This window comes from Vicugna pacos, chromosome 4, assembly GCF_048564905.1.
Source record: "Vicugna pacos chromosome 4, VicPac4, whole genome shotgun sequence".
NCBI lineage: Eukaryota > Metazoa > Chordata > Mammalia > Artiodactyla > Camelidae > Vicugna > Vicugna pacos.
In genome coordinates, this window is record NC_132990.1 from 22,674,346 (window position 1) to 22,695,696 (window position 21,351).

General features: G+C 38.8%; 1 protein-coding gene across 4 annotated transcripts in view; it reads right to left on the reverse strand.

The window, feature by feature from the left end:
- Positions 1-21,351, reverse strand: part of SH3GL2 (SH3 domain containing GRB2 like 2, endophilin A1) — a 169,172-nt gene that overhangs the window by 44,299 nt on the left and 103,522 nt on the right. For 3 of the 4 annotated variants that reach the window (XM_006208272.3, XM_072959364.1, XM_072959363.1), the window contains exon 2: positions 4,528-4,596. In XM_006208272.3, the coding sequence (XP_006208334.1) occupies positions 4,528-4,596 (69 nt within the window). Of the gene's footprint in view, positions 1-4,527; positions 4,597-21,127; positions 21,209-21,351 lie in introns of those variants that run through there. The other variant, XM_072959365.1, reaches the window with a different exon arrangement.

Sequence of the window (21,351 nt, forward strand, 5' to 3'; positions counted from 1 at the left end):
GGAGCTCTCACCCGCCCCATAATTCTACACCAGCAGTCAGTGTCTAAGGACAGTAATCCACTTCCACGTCATCTCTTGTACCACTACACACAGGAAGAGACAACCACGTCTATGACAGGTGCCCGTGGGTGCACTCAGGGATCCGTGAAACTCTGAGCGTGCTGGTTGGGACTTTACTCCTTTCTCTCCCATTTCAGACAGATCGCTAGAACCCAAGTAGCACTGACATTATTAAAAATGACATTGTTAGTAATAAATTACTTGCCATGAAACTCGAAGGAGCTGACAATTAGTGTGCTTCACAAAGAATGTGGGAATTGTGGGTTTAGCCTCTGTTTAAACATGGACAATGATGGGGAATTAATTCCCCAGGCCCTTTTTTATTTAAAAAGCTTTGACAGAAAAAAAAAATAAAGTTCTTTCTTATGTCAAGCCTGAATCTATCTCCCCATAGCTTCTACTCATTAATTCTAGTCCACCATTGGGGTTAAACAGAAGGGCCCAGCCCCTCTCCACCCAATGACTAACTAAGGGTATGGAGATAATGACCCTGGACATTCTCCTACTGGCCTTCCCCACAGCCTGCTCTGCAAGCAATCTACTCTTTCTCACTCTCATATGAAATGACATACTTTCCATTCTTTCTTAACATCTGCTTGCCTTAAAACTGGAGGCTGCCCTTTCAGAAAAATTCCGTTCTCATTAAAGTAGGTCTATAGCCATGTTTTCAACTCAAGGACTCCTGGTTTCAACAAAAGCAATTTCTCATGATACTTTCCAGGCTGCAAAAAGATACACTATATTCCCTGATGTGGACTTCTCATATCTATAAATGCCTCCATGTGGCAGGCATCACGCTCGGCAGCAGAAATACAAAGATGATTAACGCACAGTTCCCGCATAGTTCTACATTACTCATGTACACAGAAACGAGGAAATTTCAGGATTTAGCTCAGATGCCCTCTCCTCTAGGAAGCTTCCACTGATCTACCCAGTCTGAGTTAGGTCTCCCATGAAAATACTGCACAGGGCACCAAGCATCATGTCCTATAAGACACTGATTTACGTGCCCATTTCTTCCATCAAAATGGGAAGCTCCTTGAAGGCGGGAACTATGCGTTAATCATCTTTGTATTTCTGCTGCCAAGCGCGATGCCTGCCACATTGAGGCATTTATAGATATTCTGTGTGAATTAATGAGCATAACTATATACAAAAAACACACAGAATCACCACAGCAACTGATGGAAATCTGACAAGAAATCAGAGAGCCCTCAAATTCTAGAACTTCCTCTTGACAAAAAATCTACAGCTTTTCAAAGAAAACATCCATACAATGTCTGTTGCATGGTAAGAAATTTAGTCTATGTTTGATGAAGCCTGTAAGTAACAGATATATATACAAAATAGATTATATTACATATAAAATAGATTTAAAAACAAATTTCTTCTGTACAGCACAGGGAACTATATTCAGTATCTTGTAGCAATGTGTTCTCAGTGTAATGAGAACCTATAATGAAGAAGAATATGAAAAGGAATATATGTATGCATATAAATGATTGAAACACTATGTTGCACATCTGAAATTGACACAACATTGTAAACTGACTATACTTCAACAAAAAATAAAAATAAAAAACAGAAACAGAAAAAAAATTAACAGAAACAATTCCATGCAAGGCACATAAGAGGAGAAATGGCTATAGGCAGGGTTCCTGCAGAGACAACACAACTGCAGGATTCCATCCAATCAGCTCTGGGAGGGGAAGACTCCAAGAGCTAAGACACACACATGGTAATTTTACTGCATTTCAGCAGGAGAGTGGATGGGGTGGCTGATTAGAGACACAATCTCTAAGAATATCCACTTCTCTCTCCCAGTAGTGCTGCTTGATGCAAACCTCTAATTTATCTCATTTTGTTGTCTAATTGCACCTTTGAGAACATAGCTGAACAAAGGTCTCTCTACTCTAAATGCTTGATGATCAGAAAACCGATCATGGCTAGGTGATTCTTCTGCAGGCTTGGGAACACTGAGCTAGTGTTTTTGTGAGTAATAAACATATTAATAGAGAGAACCGATTTGAGATTCTAAATCTAAAGCATGTGCTTTCCAATTACCACAGAAATCTCTACCTTTAATGTGAATTTTAACTTGGGTAGAGAGTACAAATTTGCCACAAAGCCACAGAGAAGACAAAAGATATGTGAAATAAATGGAATAAAACAATTTCCACACTGCACTAAAATCTAAATCTCTTCATTTACTTAGGTATAAATCCAAATGCAAAACCACAGGTGTGTTTTTCACGCAACAAAAGTTCAATTTATTGTAGGAATATCTATATTTTGAAATAAAAACTTCAGAATCTTAATATTTCTGAGAAAAAGGAAAAACAAATCTTATCTAGACTCAGAGGGATGTCTGTGGATCTTTGCCTGAAGTAAAATACTTGTAAGAGCCTCTTTTATCTCAATTACTTTGCAAGATTGGTATGGATTCAAAGATTTAATTAGTTGTTCAGTTACAAACTCTACACTGTTCTCCAAATTTCTTATTCCTTTTAGTCTCATTTAAGAAACAGAAAATTAGTCTGTCTCCGCTTAGACAGTGAGCTACCTAGCTTATTACCCTGTGTCCTGACAGATGCTGAAAGCAGAACTCAAATTCTGATTCCTTAGTTCTAAACTCCTAAATACTAGCCTAATTCATCATTAATGACAAAGCACTGGCCGAGTGGCATGCCATAAATTCCCTCTGGGGTTGGGGTGGGAAGGAGACATCAAAGGGTGAGGGGGACAAAGGAAGACTGGGCATAGAGGCTGGTGCAAATTAACAGACCACAAGGCTGCTCATCCAGAGAAGTGTGGAACTCCAACATTACGAGGAGTGGAAGAGTCAAAGCCATGTCATTCTGAGCAGGTGTGTCAAGTTTTGGAGGACCAGATGCTGCAAAAGAAGGAAGCGGAGAACACTGTTTCCATAACTATAAACAGTGGTGACTACCAGCTTTGGTTGAAGATCAGGTGGTACTTAGAACTGTCCAGAGAGGAGAAAACATGGACCAATATAGACTTCAGTCCAGTGGGGGCAAGTGGATGCCAGGCCTTCGGTATAGGAGGCTGGCTTCTCAGAGTTCTGGGGGACTCAGGACTCTCATGTTAAATTTCCTCTCCAGTGGGTACCTAGCTTATCAGTGAGGTTCATCTCAAAAACTTAGCCAGAAATACCAACTGGGTAAACACTAAACAGTCTCATTTCACAAGACTCCTGCCTCCTGGCAACTCATCTTTCTTTCAGGAACTCACATGTGTCCTGTTCTCCCCTGTCTGTTGTTCCCTTTACCAGAAACACACCAGGCTCTGCTAACTCTTACTCATCCTCCATATCCTCACTTTAATCTTAGAAAAATCCTCCCTGGCCACGCTGTGTGGGCGAGTTTCCTCTGCTCCAAGCTTCTCTAGTGTCATGTTTCATTACCCTAGCCACACTGGCCAGTATGTGTCCCTCCTTGATTATGACTTAATGCAGTCAGGAACCTTATTTACCCTGCTCACTGCTGTATCCTAAATGCCTGCCTCAGAGGAGGTGCAAAATAAGAATGTGATATATTCATCAATGAACTCATCAGAAGAAAACCTGAAAAGGACAAGTCAGAAAGCATCTAGGAATTTTCTTTGCCTTATCATTCATGCAAAGAGCAAAAATAGCAAAACCGAGGCAGCCCACTGGAACTGGAATAGACTGAAAATGTGGTTTCTGGGTATCATAGGCTTTTGACATCCTCTCTGTTCAAGTACAGGGTTTGTATTCCCAGATCCTTGACCCATCCACAACTTAACATCTAAAATCATTCCTTCCAATACACACTCTTATATCATAAGCCATGTAAGTGGCTGTAAGTATGGTGTTTATCTCAAGAAAAATGAGAAAGGACATTTTGTTCCTCACCTCCACTCTCACTTGTTGAGAAACTGCTATTTTTTAAGGAAGAATGTTAAATGATTTTTATTATTTTTAATCCTTCATGCAGTAAGTGGCAGAAGTGGACTTCGGGCCAAGGTTGGACAGGCTCCATGCCGTGTTCTCTCTGTCACACCTGCAGCCACTGCTGGCCCAGTCCTGTCAGGAAAGTCCTTGAAAACCACTAAGTGACTTAAACTCTCCCCAAAACACGTGGTCCATCATTCTCCACCTTCTCCTCTTTTCTTCCCACCTCACCGCAATTCAAACACCAGCTCCACGTCGTCTGAATTTGGAAAAGTGATGATAAAATGCACCAGAAGCACATTAAGACATTTCACCTTCGCGGAGGCTTTGTTCTCAGGTAGTTAAAAAAAAAAAAACTACAATACTTTACATTTTCTGTTTTAAAATACATGCTAAAAGTAGAGCACTTTACAGAATAACAAAATGTATTCTCAGGCACCAGTGGAGAAGAGTTTCCCCTCTCCTTTCTCCCTTCTCCACTTAGTATGCAGGACAATTTTATGTCAAGGGAACTTTAAGCGATGAAGACTCACCCTCTCCATCTCTTTGAAGTCATCATCTAGCTTGGTTCCTTCAGCTCCTCCAACCTTCTCACTCACTTTCTGTAGAAAGTAACAACAAAAAAAGAAATTATTATAAATAAATTTTGTTTTAAAAATATGTGTCACAAGTTTTAAGCACTTTGACAAACATCTAATATAATCTCACGACTATTTTCTGACATAGGTAGGCAGTCCCATTTTCATAGGAGGAGGTTGTGACTCAGAGGGTATAAACAACTTAACAAAAACCATGCACCTGGTAAGTAATGAAACAAAAATTCACACTTGTATCTTCTGATTTCAACCCTAGTACTCTTTCTATTACATAAATCATTACATAACTATCAAATCACTAATGTCCTCCTTTTGAAAGTTCCATGGGACAACAGCATCATACAATAATCATTTCCCTTTGACAATGGATCTAAAAAGCTACCTAGGTAGAAAATTGCTACATCTTCAATTTATTCCTCAATGGGCTATTGAACAGATAATCACAAGCATCTATCAAACTGGTAACAAAAAAATCAGCCCAAGTGATCTTCAGATAAAAGAACTTAAATAGTAGTCTCATAAAACTCCCTGTAGCTGCCAACATCCTTATATACATGAGATAAACTATGTGGAAAGATGTCAAGGATATTTCTTTGCTACCCCATTAATTATTATTATAATACAATTTATATTAATCAATTTACATATGCAAATGGTCATTTTTCACACATAGAATTCATGTCTATAAAAAATTAGATATGCTATTCTGTTTTGAAATGAAGGCTCAAATTAAGTCTAATAAAATTTTATGAAGGGATCACAAGAAAAATACTCTGGCTTCATCAAAGACAAGAATATTAAATGCTACTGACACCAGAATTTCACTCCCCTTAAAATAATTGTAACAGTAGTTAGATGCTTTTCAGTAAGACGTCACTGTGCCACATACAGTAATCACACACAGATATCAAAGTATAATTTTCATTTCCTATAATAGCCACCAGGTTGAGGGCTTTTGCAGAGAATCCCCACCATGGTCAGACCTCTAGCAACCTCAGGAACAAACTGGATCATCCTAGTGAACTTGGTTCACCTTCTTCTAAAAAGGGCCCTGGGATATATGTCTCCATCTTCTGGCCAGGGAAACTCAGTTATCCCCTTGTTGAGGGCTGAGGTATATCCCTTACTCTGTCTTTCTGTCTTTCATTCCTGCTTTCTGCCACCAGGAAAACCAGAGATCACTCTTGAAAAAGTCAAGAGTCTTAGTTCTATCACCATTCTGGCCCAGATGTCATTCCTTTCAGCCTGGCAGCAGTAATCAAAGGAATATGTTATGATGGAAAGGCATGGTATGCACTGACCCCTCTGCTCTCTGCTGGGTACACAGAGTTGTTATGAAAATAAAATGGCATACTAATTATAAGAACCTCTGTTTGAACCTAAGAGACATGCAGTATATCCTAGTTCCCTTCTCTTACCAACAAATCGTATATCTGCTTACAGTAATCTGGTCTTCCCACCAGTTTATTTAACTGTTGTTTCCACACCTTGAGAAGAATCTAGCATACTTTCACTTACAGCTTATCATCTAGTATGTGTACCACAAGAATTATGTAGAGCAGATTTCATTCCTATGTTGCAGATGAGATAACTGAGGCTTTGCATAAATTAAACTGCTGTCCATGGTAGGGATCTGTAGCTAGGGAGAGGTGGAACCAGGATCTGGAAGGCACTTTTCCCAAGCTAAACCACAGATGACTTCGCATTCCTGCCACAGCACTGAAGAGCTGTCCATGGTGCTGGCCATCTCTGCCTAAAGTTCCTTTAGATTCTAACGGCCAGAGTTAGAGCCACTGCTTTAACCTCTCTGGCCCTTGACAGATTCACTGCTTTAACCCTTGGTCCTTGACATCAGCCCTCTCACTTAACCTGTGTCCTAGGTGATGTTGGCTATCAACTATTTCAACAGTCTGCACAGAGCCAGACTTTGTCCAGCATCACTATCACCTGTTACATTGGGGTTTAGAAACCCTAATCTTGTTAACTCCTACACAATAAATGTACGCTAAACAACCCCAGGTCAACTGTCTCTCAGTTCTAGCTGAACGTCTTCGATGTCAGGGAACTTACTATATCTCAAGCCTCTATTTTGGTCAAAGAGGATCATTACAGATATACCCTCCCATGAACTATGAATGAGATAATTAAATTTCATTTTCAAAATTGTCATAAAAGCCAAGTAGCTGAGCAATGCCTCCATTTATACTAACATCATAGAATCCCGGTAACCTTGGGTAATCACATTTTGACCATCTCTAAGGAATAAAATATGACTTTCATCAAAAGCACAAGGGCTTAAATTATACTTTAAATCCCATATTGCTCAACTGAAAGTAACTTTAATTTCCCCTCTTTTTGCATCCATCAACAGGTTAGTAACACAGTTGCTTGCTCACTATATCAAATGGGACATCAAATGGGATCACACTGACCATTAGTAATTTAGAACTAGTCATGGTTACTCTCACAGAGGCCAGCTCATCAGTTTATTGACTTTAACTATCTGGCTTAAGTACTGGGTGTGTGTGTGTGTGTCTGTGTGTGTGTGTGCGTGTGTGTGTGTGTGTGTGAAAGAAAGCTAGAGAAAGAGAGAGGGTAGGGGAGTGGAGAGGAGAGAGGGAGAAAGGGAAGGAGGGAGGGAAGGAGAATGAATCTATTCTCTACAAAAGCTGACATTTGAGCTGCTCTGAGAGGAACAGTTCACCAAATACACTGAATGAGGCTAATAGTTAGATACTGGCCCTGGCCTGATTGTTTGGTTGATATAAAATTTTCTTATCTTATTAGATTTGTGGGGGAAAAGTATTCAAAATGACATCAAAATGACATTGACCTCTGGGCTATTTTTTCCCAAGTCACAAAGGATCTAAATATATCAAGGCATTGCATTAAACAATGTGCTAAATAACAACCTTCTCATTCCTTAGGAGTATGCCAAATATTTTCTCCTCCTGTTCTTCAAATAACATTACTAAAACTTCTATTGCTTCTATGTATAAGAGTCAAGGTGAAGAAGAAAGGCTTCCTGAGCTCATCTGGCCAACAGTGAGCTCTGTTTTCCTTACCTAGTACTATTTATTTAAGAATAGTTTTGTCCTACTATTTTCCAGTGAAGTGATTCCTATAACCAAGATTTCACATTGAACGTTCTCTGATGCTGTTTAGTATACTTTCACTAATATTCTTGCTTTTTGAGAAATTGATCCCCTACTTAAATAAACATCAGCGAAAGTTATTTGCATCAAACAAAACAGCATAAATAAGTCACTATGTTCTCCTGTATCACCTAGAAATAACTTCTCTGTTCAAAACCCTCAGTTGTACCCTCTTAGCTCAACATTGAGAGCTTATGCTTCGAATCTTATTTTCTATTACACTTTCCACGTACTCTATATTCCAACCAACAAAAATCTCACCTTCCTCTGTTGTATTCTTCATTGTATTCCTCACAACAGATACTCAGTAAAGATTTGTGGAACTGAACTACAGAGTAATTTTGTAAATATTAATGTTAAGAAGACTGATAGGAGGCATAAGTAAGGCAAACGAGACTGATTACCTCACTTAGGGATGGTTTTTCAAAAGGCATAACGTTTCCAAAAAAGAAAATGAAAACTCAGGCTTTAAATTAAAAATCTTAATTCTGAGTCTGCAGTAGTGTCTCATGCTGACTATTTTTCTCTATATGCCAAATAAGAAAAACGTCAAGAGAACCAGCAGCAGGAGACAGCTTAAATAAATGACCAATGTTCCCAATCCAAAGGATGCTGCATGCTTTCCAACAATGACTCATCCTCCCCCGCATTAACTGTCACCTTCAGGCAAAAGACACTCCATCCTCTAGTTGCAGCTCTTGTTCTTCCCTGCATTGCATTTCAACTAAACACTAAAGATCCAGCTACATATCTCAAACTGCCTTTTATACAGATCTCCTTGAAAATCATATCATCAGTGAAATTCAATAGACTTAAGACCAAATTCATTCACATCCTACACACGTGCAAAGTGATTAACCACCTAATGTCCTTGTTTTCCTTCCGTTTCATATCATTCATTATACAAAGCCAGGTTTCCTTACCATCCACCAAATTAGTCTGTTAATTTCTTCTGCCTTGTACCTGGACCTATTTCTTTTCTCTATTTTTCAAACCCTACCAATTATCTAAGATGCTCACCCAGATTTCACGTTCTCCATCTTCATCTTGATTGCTCACCCCAGCTGGAAGTTACTAGATTTCCTCTGCACTCTCTTAATGAAACACATCATTTGCTGGACTCCCTGAAACTAGCCACTTGATGAGTAAAATTGCTGAGACCTTTTGCTCATCTGAATTGTAAGATACAAAAACTATGAATCATGTCACGTGCTTTTTTTTGTCTGACAGCATCTGAGACTGCAGTACCTAACACAGTGCTTGAAGAGTAGACAGTTATCAGTTGAAAAAAAGTACCTCAATGAATTACTCTAAGACCAAAAGAAATTAAAGGAAGACCCTTAACTATGAGTTAGCATTGGTTCTGTATCTCCTTTCTGAGTTTAATTTCCCTGGTAAAGTCTCCTATCTTTTTCTCTGTCAACAACAGGCAAAAACTTAGAAAATTCAAAATACTGTTTTCCCAGTATTTGTAGAAAGGCACCAACCTGTGATAACAAAGAAGCCATATTCTGACTCTTCATAAAAGCTCCTTAATTATTATTAATTTTTAAGGTACTAAAAAATTGAAATGATAATACTTGACAACATATCCAATATTCAGAAGAAAACAGGAAAGTCAAAATTAGAGCAGTATTTTCTTGGTATTTGGCTAAATACAAGTAATCTTCTTTTTCCAGATGGTAGTTATTCCCATGTATGAAAGGCAGGGTGGATTCACTTTATGGGATGTAAGTTTCACACTAGTTTTTCTCAGCTGACATTAAATTGGATTGCTTAAATGCCATGAAGTTTTGAAAGTGAATTTCAAAAAATACAGATTCATTTTTCCTATCCAGAAATTTCAGATTTTCTTAGAAAATGAGTAAAGCATTTTGATCTGTCTGAACTGAGCTAATTGAGCTCACTGTGCTAACTCTATTTCTCACTATCAAGTAGAACTTATACACTGAAGAAGGCAGAAAGGTTCTTATATATTATAGACTAAAGTGATTTCCCTCCATAACAATTCAACAGGATGAAGACTGATTTTCTTTGAATATCTGGAGCCAAAAACTTTAAAATGAGTTTGGGTGAGCTAAGCACTTGGCCCTTTTCCCAGCTTTCAGCCTATCTTGCTTCTTGTCAAATACTATGTAGAAAATTCAGAAACTGATTTGCATGATGTTCTAAGTTTCTGGTGTGGTTCACTGGGGTTAAAAGCAGGAACTTTCTAAGTCTCATTTCCCCAAAGTGAGAATTTCTCACGGACTATGTGGCTAATTACTTATATACACCCCTTAAAGGGAGTTGTTAAGATTTATTACAGAGGTTTCATGCAGTTTCAGTCCCTCTTTGCAAAGATAGTTTATATATTATTACTTACAGTTTCATTCACAAGTGATCCTGTTTGTCTTCTAGAAAAAGAATTTTAGTATGTAAAATATGTAGAATAAAAACCAATAACCTTTTCTTTATTTTTCAACTTTCCCAAATAATCTAGTTTCTCATCATATAAGGGGTAATTTAGTAGGGGGCAGTTCACAGAGAGGGGATAATATTTCCATTAAGTTTCCTATCCCTGGCTAGCAACAGGAAAAAATTTATGCACTTTCATGGTCCACTTCAGTAATCACCAAAATTGAACAAAATATAAAAAGACAGTGTCTGCTAAAAATAGACTCTAAGACTTAGGGCTATAATTATGTCATGTAGTATTTTTTTTAAATTCTATTTAAAGCTCAGCTATAAAATCCCTTGAGAAAAAAGCAGAAATAACAAAGAGGGGGGAAAAGGTACCAGTAATTCATTTGCGATTTCAGTTCTGATTAATGAATGGCCCAGAACCTAATGCCGCACGACTTGGCTGACGCGGCAGGAGGAAGTAGCCCGAGGCTTTCACTTGTTAAGAGAAACTGCTGAGAAGCTCTTTTCTTTTTCGTGAACTGAAATCACAAACTTCCCTGGGCCTCTGTTTCCTCGTCCACAAAATGGGGCGAGGGTAGGATGTGGGTAGATAACCAGGAGAGTTCTAAGATACTTCCCATTTTAAAATTTGACAGCTATTTCTATTATGACTAATTTGATGAGTCAATTTAGCGAGGCTGTTATACCCAGTTATTCAAACACCACCCTAGGTGTGGCCATGAGGATATTTTGCAAATGTGGTTGATTCTACAGTCAGCTGAGTTTAAGTAAAGGAGATCAGCTTTGAAAATAAGGGTGGAACTTATCCAATCAACTGAAAGGCCTTAAGAACAAAACGGAGACTCCCTTGATAAAGAAGAAATTGTGCCTCCATATCCTACTGGTTCTATTTCTCTGAAGAACCATAACTCATGCAATTTCTACCCACTGGAGTGCTATTTATAGTACAAAAAAGGTAGAGAACAATTAGGAAAAGAGACAATACCATGCAAGTGTCTGAAGAGAAAATGTTACAAAATCCTGCCCACCGCCGTTCTCAGATTAGGGTTATTTTGATGTAAATCTTCTCCTAAACTAAAAAAAAAAAAAAGAAAAAAAGAAAAAAAGACAACAAATCATCTTTAGTAGGAGATGCCCATAAAAAGCAGAGTAACTTGACAGTTGCTGGGTCCCAGTGGCAGGGCAGGCAGCTCAAAATAGGCTCCATTTCCATCACTAATGCTTGGGCAGCCTTCATCTGCTTATCCAAGGTAGGTACTTCAGTTTTGCAGAAAGCAAACATCAGAGACAAATTGCAAGCCAGCAGGTATCTGAAGACACTTGAGAGACTTCCCACAAGTATTTCAGACATCAACACATTCAGCTCTCTACATGGCATTTTATAGCACCAAATGTGGCAGCCAGGCTCTATCTTGAGGTCAATGCTCCTCTCTTCCTAAGCCAAAGGAAGCTAGAACCATGCTCTAGCTGCCATAATAAATTATAAGCTTTACCTTAGATGACAATAAGGAGAGGATATGAAAAGACCTCAGAGATAGTCATGAAAGTGTATGGACAACCACCTGGCATCCAATGAAGAGATACCAGACCCACCATCTCATATAGGAAATCACTGGCCTGCTAACAGAGGAATTAAACTGTGAACCAAGAATAACCATACAAAATTCAGAAAGATGGATCCCTGTCCGAGATATTGTTTGAAAACTCTTATCTGCAGAAATTCCATCATCTGAACCAAAAGTGTTAAAAGTACCTTAGTGCTAAGGCAGATACAGATACAGATTTCATTTACAATCTGGGCAGAATTTCCTGACTGCTAAGCAGCCCATCACAGCCAGAGAAGGCTAAAGCACTGACAGACGCACCACTGTGCGTCCACTCCAAGCTTCAAGGTCTGCTGCCCACATAGCAGTCAGCTCTCTGGGGATTCACACCTGCAAATGCATACTAAAGTCAGAGAAGGAAACATGGTGGCCGCTTCCTACCTCTAGCATCACACAGATTCCTGGTTTGCTTCTAACCAAAATTTCTAGTACTAGAACTTTAGGTGTCCCTGGCCCCTGCAGGGTGTATTGTGGAGCCATCCTTCAAAGTCCAACAACCCTCATTCCTGGGCTCTCAGATGTCTGCCTGTGATCCTTCAACAGATACATTCTTTATTGGGCATGTTGCCCTAACAAACTAATAGTCCTAGGTAATGCCTAATCTCACAATAGCTCAGGATGGCTTGTTTCAGCCCACCTTATCAGTCATAAACCCCACCACCCTTCAGGGACCTTAAACCTCTTACATCACCTGCAACCAATCAGAGACGTGCACACAAGCCAATCAGGCATCTTGTGACTCTATCTTATAAAAGACCCCAACAACCGACCCTCGGTGCTCACACAGGCACCTCTCATCTGTGTAGCCCACTGTTGTCTGTAGTAGTGTAACTATTAAACTTTTGCTTGTTCTTAAACTTTCCTTGGCCTCTGGTAAACTCTTTCACTGCCCACATCACCAGCCCACTGTGTTGTCATGTCCGACAACATGTATGTAGCAGGCAAGGCCGTTGCAACAGCTGGAGCACATTCTCAGAGCACAGTCACTGCATCCCACATCTCAGAGCTAATCTGACTCCTTTCTGAATATGCTTTCAAGGTGTGGAAAGAAGCTACTCATTTTATCATCCCACTTCCTATTGCCTCAATCAATTTTGTACCAACAGTTATACTTCACATTCTTACACAAATAAATTGTGTGTGTGTGTGTGTCTCATTTGATAAACAACAGGGAAATATCTGACTTTTCTGCAGGTTTATGGTTGCTCCAAGCTGTGCATCCAACTGGAGACAGGCTCCAGCATTCCAAACTGACACTAATGGCTTCCTCTCCTTTCAAGTTTCTGTCCAGTGCTTTTCAACCATGTGGGAGATCTGCTCTTGAATGAGTCAACTATTTGCAAAACCCTAATGAAAATACATCAAGAAATAAGCTATGGAAAGGATGCAGAAAAGAATATTCTCTTTTAATTCTGCTCGGGCTTACTAATGTGCTAATGTCAGCTAGTGAGTAGTAGGTGGTGGACACAGGGACTCTGAGAGTCTGTCCTCTTATTTGTTCAATTTGTACATGAGAGGAAGGGATAGAGGAGTATTTAGAAGGGACAAGACTTAGAAGAGGCTGGGTACCTCTTTTCATGACAGGGGAAAAGTGAAGCTGAATATGTACCAACACAGGGGCCCAGTGGCAGCTGTTTTAAAGTCACTTGTCCTTAAGTGCTAGGATGTGGGAAAAAGAAAAATGAATTAAAACTTTTAACCACGTTATTGAGATACAATTTACAACATGAATTTCACTCATTTAAAGGGTACAATTCAACGGTTCTTAGTGTATTTACAGAGTTGTGTGATCATCACCATAAACTAATTTTTGAACAGTTTCATCACACCAAAAAGAAACCTTGTACCCAACAGCAGTCACTCCCCACTCCCCTCCCCAAGTCCATTCAATGCCCTACCCCCTGGCAGCCACTGATCTACTTTCTGTGTCTATGGATTTAACTACTTTGTACATTTCACATAAATGGAATGATATAATTATGTGGTCTTTTGTTTCTGGCTTCTTTCAGTTGGGATAATGTTTTCAAGGCTCATCCATGTTGTTAACAGGTATCAACACTTCATGCCTTTTATGCTGAAAAATATTTCATCCATCATGTGAAGATATCACATTTTGTTTATCCATTCATAAGCTGATGGACATTTTGTGTTATTTCCTAGGTTGATAACCTCAGACAAATCATTTTACCTCTCAAGTTTTCTGACATGTGGATAATTCAAAGCCACCTCACAGGGCAGTTATGTACATCATAAAAGATAACTGAGTATGTGCTTTGTCAACTGTAAAGTACCTCACCAATGCAAAGGACTATTCCATTATTCTATAAGCACCCAACATGACCCTGTCACCTAAGAGTAACATGGTGACATCACAGACACAGTGACTATAAGGTAGAGGTTTCCAAAATGCTTCCACCTGGGACTAAGTTGTGGTAGAAGGAAGATACACACATTTTCCCAAATCCAGGCCAATTAAAGGTTTGAGGGCCATTAATATACATGGCATCATTCAAGATGAGGATTTTTAAGAGCAAAACAGTATGCCTGTGGGCACTTGTTACTAGTCAAAGATGAAATGGAGATTTACATTTCAAAATGCAATGCTATACAGAGGATGGATTTTTCAGAAGTGACCTCTTAAGTGTTCTTATCCAATCAACTCATGTTACCTTAGTTCTGTGGTATATTGGTTCATGCAGTTAGCAAACACAGGTTAAGCAGAAGAATGGGAAAGGACAGTGAATATGTTCATGAGCCGATGCAGTACAGTTTTTTGTTTGGGGGGAGCAGGTTGAGGTTTTTCTTGGCAAAATGAGGTATTCCAATTCTAATTTGACATGGGGTTGTAGGAAAAGAGGAGTCTGGTCACCGATCAGAAGAGAAGCACTGCAGGAGTAAACCTATGGTTTTGATGGAATACACCATCCTACGTGTACCTCTGTGTGCTGGAGGGTAGGGACAAGAGGAGGGATGGGAACAGCTAAGGACGTAGGGGTGAGAGGAACAGAGGTGCTTTGGTCACATCTGAGGTGGAATCTGAGGATTGATAATGCTGACCCCTGTGACCCTCTGGGGTGATCTCACCACCCACCATTCAGAGAACTGTGCGCAAGCTGATCATGTGCCCCTTGACCCTCTCCCTCACATTGTCTTTAAAAACTCTTCTCTAAAAGCCACTGAGGAATTCTGGTCTTTTGAGCATGAGGTGTCCATTGTCCTAGCTTGGCCCTGCAATAAAGATTTCCTTCACCACAACCCAGTGTCAGCAGATCAGCTTTGCTGCACAACGGGTGAGCGGAACAGACCCAAGTTTGGTTCAGTAACACTGGGTCTAACTCTATTCAGCACTTGTTAGACTGTATTTTATACTATCATCATCTACTTGAATGCCTCTCCAGTGTTTTAGCATTCCTGGAAGGCAGTGATGTTGGTCTTGTTTGCCTCATTTCCCTGTGCCCGGTGTAGCCCTGGCTCACGGTTGGTCTGCAATGTATGAGCGGACGGGAAGGCAGTGGAACAGTACACTAACCTCTGCACTAATGTGATCTGCTTATTTTTTTCCTATTTCAATTCTATTTGATATCATTCCCCAGAACAATCACTGTATTTGTCTCTTCCTCTTTCCTTCAAAATACTTCTCTACTGGTGGCAAAGCCTGATGGCAAAAAGTGGATACAGACACAGGATAATTAGCAGCAGCTCTGGATCATTCTCCAACAGCAGTATCTTAAATAGTTTTTCAAAAATTATTATTATTAAGGTAATGTGCTGGCATGACTGTTGATAAGAATATGATGAAAATAAGAAAGTGAGGTGAAAGCAAGAGCTGGCCTACTCAACACCCATTTAAAACACTGGTGATGGGACAACGCAGTCAAAGGTGGTGTTTATATGCTTGTTGCCCTCCTACTGACATCATCACCATGAATACTACCACGTTAGAATCTGGACCTTTTCTAATCTCTACCATTCATTCATCTGGAAAATATTTACTGAATGTTTTTTACATGTCAGCACTGAAGAAACCATGAGGAGCTGTTGCAAAGGCCCTGGGGTGTACTGGGTAAGCATGGCTCCTCCAAGAGGCCAACATGAGAGAATATTAGGGAGGGAAGGAGAAAGCATCCACTATGAAGATGGACATGCTAGCAGGAGGCAGACCCTGCAGGTCCTTTTGCACTAAATGAAGGCCTTCATCATAAAAGCAATGAGGGTAAAATGAGAAGATTTATGACTTTAAAACCTTATGCTAGATATACTTAGCACAAAGCCACTCGCCAAACGAGAGCTTGGCATCACAAAAGGATGCTGCTTTGGGAAAAGGCTTCATTCCTGCTGTGAGGGCTACACAACATTTTGCTTTCATTTGCAAGACCAGAGAATCGTGACTGCCATAAGTCTGGCTTGCACAGGAGAACATATGGCTCCTCTCTGAAAGAAGTCCTGCCTGCATCAAATCCCAAATTTGCTAATAAAAACATCCTGCCCTCTACGCAGGCTTGGAGAACACAATTTTGTTGTTGTTGTCCTTTTGTCATGGTTTTGGTTTCCTTCCCTACCCAGCACATGAAAACTCAAGTGGTACTTAATTTTCTGGAAATTAGAAGAAATTTTCCTGATGAATTATTTTATAGCTTCCTGTAAACTGTGTTTCTCTGGAGTGAATTACCACGTACTCTTACAATATATTTCCTAGAGCATGTTCAACTTGTCACTTAGAGCTCAAGAGAATATCTTTAGTGCAGAAGGTTTTCTATACCACTACTATTGGAGGGGAAAGCTGTACTGTCAAGTACTGGGGAAAAAAATGAAGGTAAAGTCTCTTTCAATTTAATTACTGTGATACATATTCTCTACTACTTAAATGTAAGCACCTTTCCTTCATTCTCATAACGAATTAATTTCATTCAAAAAGGTATGATGGACATGACAAGGCAGAAGCTGAATTTTAAGCACCACAAGAAACAGGTTCTTGAAGAAAAATTCAAACACTATTTTCACACAGAAATCTGGCACACTTTTTCAAAATCCAAACTGTAAATACCCATCTATACACTACTTGACTTTTAAAAAACTAACTTTTTTCCCTATCTGATATGGATATAAATAGATAAAATGTAAAAATCTAATTAAAGCTCCTTTCATGCTCCCTGGGCACTCCCCGTCACCCCTGCAATACCACTCTCCTTCCCAATGGCAGTTTTGTGCTTTCACTGCCCATGTGTCTGTCTTAGTTGGTGCTTCTCAAAACAGCCTGGGTCATGGGATGAAGGGGCAGTGGTTTATTCGGACAATGTAGTCCCAGCAAACAGAAGGAAGGAGGAGGAAGAGTTGGGCAAAGAAAGGCAAAGCCAAGAAGAGTGTGTTCGAAAGCTGGTTACCCCATTAAGAAATGTGACTTTTAACAAACTTCCTCCAAAAAGGAAGGGTAAAGGGGTACTGGTATTCAGAGGTGCAACAATATTTTACCTAAAATGTGCAGTTTTCAATAAAAAATTATGAGACATGCAAAAAACAGAAACGACAAACTGTGAAAAGCATGACCCATACACAGGAAAAAAAAAAAAAAAACAGGCAATAGAAACTTATGGGCGCCCGGAAGTAAGATTTAACAAGACTTGAAAGTAGCCATTAAAAAATATGTTCAAAGAATAAAAGAAAACCATGCTTATTGTAGTGAAAGAAGGTATGATGACAATGTCTCATTAAAAAGATAGAAACTACAATAAAAAAACACATGGAAATCCTGGAGTTTAAAAGTATAGTAACTAAAATGAAGAATTTATTTGAATGGCTCAGCAGATTTGAACTGGCAGAAGCAAACTTGTCAACAGATGAATAGAGACTATGTAATCCAAAGAACAGAAAGAAAAGAAGAAAAAAATTAAAAGAGCTTCAGAATAGTGGGACACCATTAATTGTACAACATACACACAATGAAAGAAACAGAAGGAAAGGAGATAGAACAGAACAGAAATATAATTCAAACAAATAATGGCTGAAAATGTTCTAAGTTTGATTTTTTAAAAAAACTAATCTATACTTCTAAGAAGCTCAATGAACTGCACATAGGATGAATTCAAAGAGAACTTCATCCAGACTCATGAAAATGCTGAAAGCCAAGGATAAAGATAAACTGTTGAAATCAATAAGAGAAAAACAATTTGTTCCATTATGGAACCACAATAAAATTAACAGCTGACTTCTCATCAAAAACAGTGGAGGCCAGAGAACTGTTCCTGAAAGAAAAATCAGGAAAATGCATGTAAGTTTTGATTGTGGTAAAGAGAAAGACCCAGAAAATATATATGAGAAGGGTCTTCATAGGTAGTAGGAATCTCCATGCATAGGATTCTCCAAGCAAACAGAGGAAGAATGCAAAATTATCTCAGCAAACTAATGCTGAAAGAAAGTACGAAGGAAACACTGATCTCAAGCGTTAAAAGACCTTACCAAAAACCTAATTCATTAAAGTCAAATTTTTTAAAATCTCTCATCTACAGAGTTTGAAAGTTTATGAAAGTTAACAGCTCTTTCATCTCAACAGATTGTTGAGATACACTTCTCAAACAGAACTGTCAGTGAGCCATTCTGAATTTAAGCTGATGTATGAAAGACATATAGATTCGCTAGTTAATATTCAGAAAGAAATGATTAATTATTCACTGCTTATAAACATGTACCGTGGGGGTGACACTGAAGGCAAAAGTTAGGTGAGGTTAATTACATAGGACAACCAGAGAATTTACTCATTCATATTTTCTTACTGAAAATTTAAGATTTCAATGTTTGTAAAAATAGTGGGTAATCCAAGAAACACTAGAAGGCTCCTCCAACACTGATTATTAACGTTACAAAGGAAGATAAGAAATATGTAAGGTGAGATCTGAGGGAACATGATGAAAACTTTGGTACAGCAATAATGCGAATGAAATCACAAAGACCATTTATTTATATCAGAGCAGTAAGCTTGCTTCGGCTCTCAGAAAACACTGGGATTTTTTGTTTTGTTTTCTGTGTATTTTAAATGTGCTTTTACTGGAGAGTACTGTTGATCTTTTACAACTGAAGCAAATTTACTAATCAGGTCCTGGTGATTTAGATAAAGACATCTGTGAGAGAAAGGGCATGGGGCACCAGTGAAGCTGAGTACTGAGCTAACTCAAAGAGCCCAGTAATTATGTTTAGAGTGCCCTGAATACACCTACATTTACCACTGCCTACTAGAAGCCTAGCTGTTATAATCAGATGTGGACATAAGTTACTGACAGAAGAAAATGGCTAATATACAAAGAAAAAAGTGGTGATGGGAGCAGCCCTAACAGACAATGAAAGAAAGTGACCCAGAGGTGTGTAAATCCTCATGAGCCATTTGGTAGCAGAAGGAACTTCTGTGAATCAACATTTTACTGCACACTTAAAAGCCACACAGTTAAATTACAAATAAAGCAAAACAAAAACATTTCTAAAAGGAAATGAATGCTCATGATGGCGTGGAGAAGATGTCTTCTCTTGAATAATGGATATTAATTATGTTCAATAAGCTCTTGTACAGCATAGCGAGGGTAACAGCCACACATCTGTGGGAACCTCTGAGTTGGTATTGCAGACAGGAAAAACTGTCATTTGTTTAAAAGTGGAGGCTAAAAAAGCTCACTAAATAGAAGATTTGCCTCTTTTGGCAGGTATAGACCAAGTTTGAGGTTAACTTAGAGAGAGGAAGACTGAAAAGCCACACTCCCTGGTTCCAATCTTTCCACTCCCTGGTTCCAATCTTCTCACTTCCTGGTTATGTCATCTTGGACAGATGTTTCACTTTCTCAATAATTTGATTCCTCATCCAAAAAAACAGAGTCTACAGATTGTATATCCAAGTGAATATGGAAACTGGGGGCGAGTGAATCCTTAGTTACAGTTATGAATATTCTACAAGCATCTTGGGCTACATTCACTTGACCAGAGGTAAGAGTGTCACTGACTAGAACTCCATGCACCCTACCACTTCATAAAAACTTGGTTTTTTTCCTTTTGAAAAGGTCAGGAAATGTGGCCCATCTTGAGCAAAGCATTCCAAAAGAAATATTTAATGAACTATTTATATTTTCCTATTTCTGATTGCTGCCTCTACTGCTTTTCTCTCTTGATAGTTCAGTGCAGTGACAATTAGTGCATCAAAGATGTATCAACGTAGAAAAGTCTGCTAACTTTTGGAAAGTTTACCATTCCTATTCAAGAGACTCCATTTTCATATTAGACTTTTTAAGCAGATAAAAATTTGCTTTGCTTTTTCCCAGTTAAGTTTGAGTTATAATTTAGTAATGGTTGAATCAGTAATTTAGTAATGGTTGAAATATCCTCTATATTGGTGTTTGAGGGTCCACGTCCTCATAGGATGATTGTAAAGATTAAATTAGCTAATGTCTATAAAGGTATTTTGAACAGTGCCTGGCACTCAGTAAGTGCTTTAAGTGTTGGTTAAAATTGTAATCATATTCTTATTTTATTAGTAATGCAGAAAGTCAGAGTGAAGAATCTCTGGCTCTACCTAAATCCTCCTACAGAGTTCGTTATCTCCCTGATAAGAGATCTGCGATCACAAAGGCACAAGGTTCAAGCATTACTACCGACATCACTACTGGATTGTCTGTAGAGCTGCCCCTACTTCGCTGTCCCAGTTTTCCTATTAGTAGTCAAAGCCACACATACATACTGAGGAGCATGTACTTAAGTGTATACATGTGATCACACATGAAGATACACTTATTTTTTAACTTGAGTTAGAATGGTACTGAGAAATGTAAGAGAAACTTTCCCAAGAAACTAAGAAACAAACAACAGATTGGCTAAGTAAAATACGGTACCTTCATTTAATGGAACACACAGCGATCATTTAAAATGATAGAAAAGATCATCATGTTATGTTGTAAACTGAAAATAGCTCAGGCTTAAAACCCTATAATCCTAACTCTTAAAAATATACATATAGAAAAAGACTGTAGAGAAGACTAACTCCTCAAAATATCAAAACTATGTCTGATGAGAGAATTATAGATTAAATTTTTCTTCTTTTGTTTGTACTTTCCATAATGAATATATATTAATTTTGTAGCCCTAAAGGAAATCCTGAAACTGTCAAATTTCAAACCCTGGAAACCGCTGGATGTGACTATTTGAATGCTAATTTCCTAAGTCAAATAAGGGATTTGATGGTTCTTCAAGGGGCCAAATCCAAAACCAAAAGCCAAGCAGTCAGTCTAACCAAACTGACAATCTCAGGCAGCTGAACATAGGTGAAGAGCCCAAGCAAGTTAGCAAGAAAGAGAAGAGCTAAAGGATTCAGAAAAGAGTAGTCATGTAGCCTGAGACACATACCTCGTTTTGTTACCAGTCTGATCTTTCAATAAAGCTTCCCACATCTTATTTGCCACGGTTGTACTCTGCTCAGTAACACACTGCCATTCAATCTCATCAAAGTGTTTCTTCTAGAAGACAATGCAGCAACTATTGTAGCAAACGTTAATTATAGGCATTGATCATATTTTGGTGGCTCACGCATAAAGGAGTCATGCCACAAAGGGACACCATGACTCATAAAT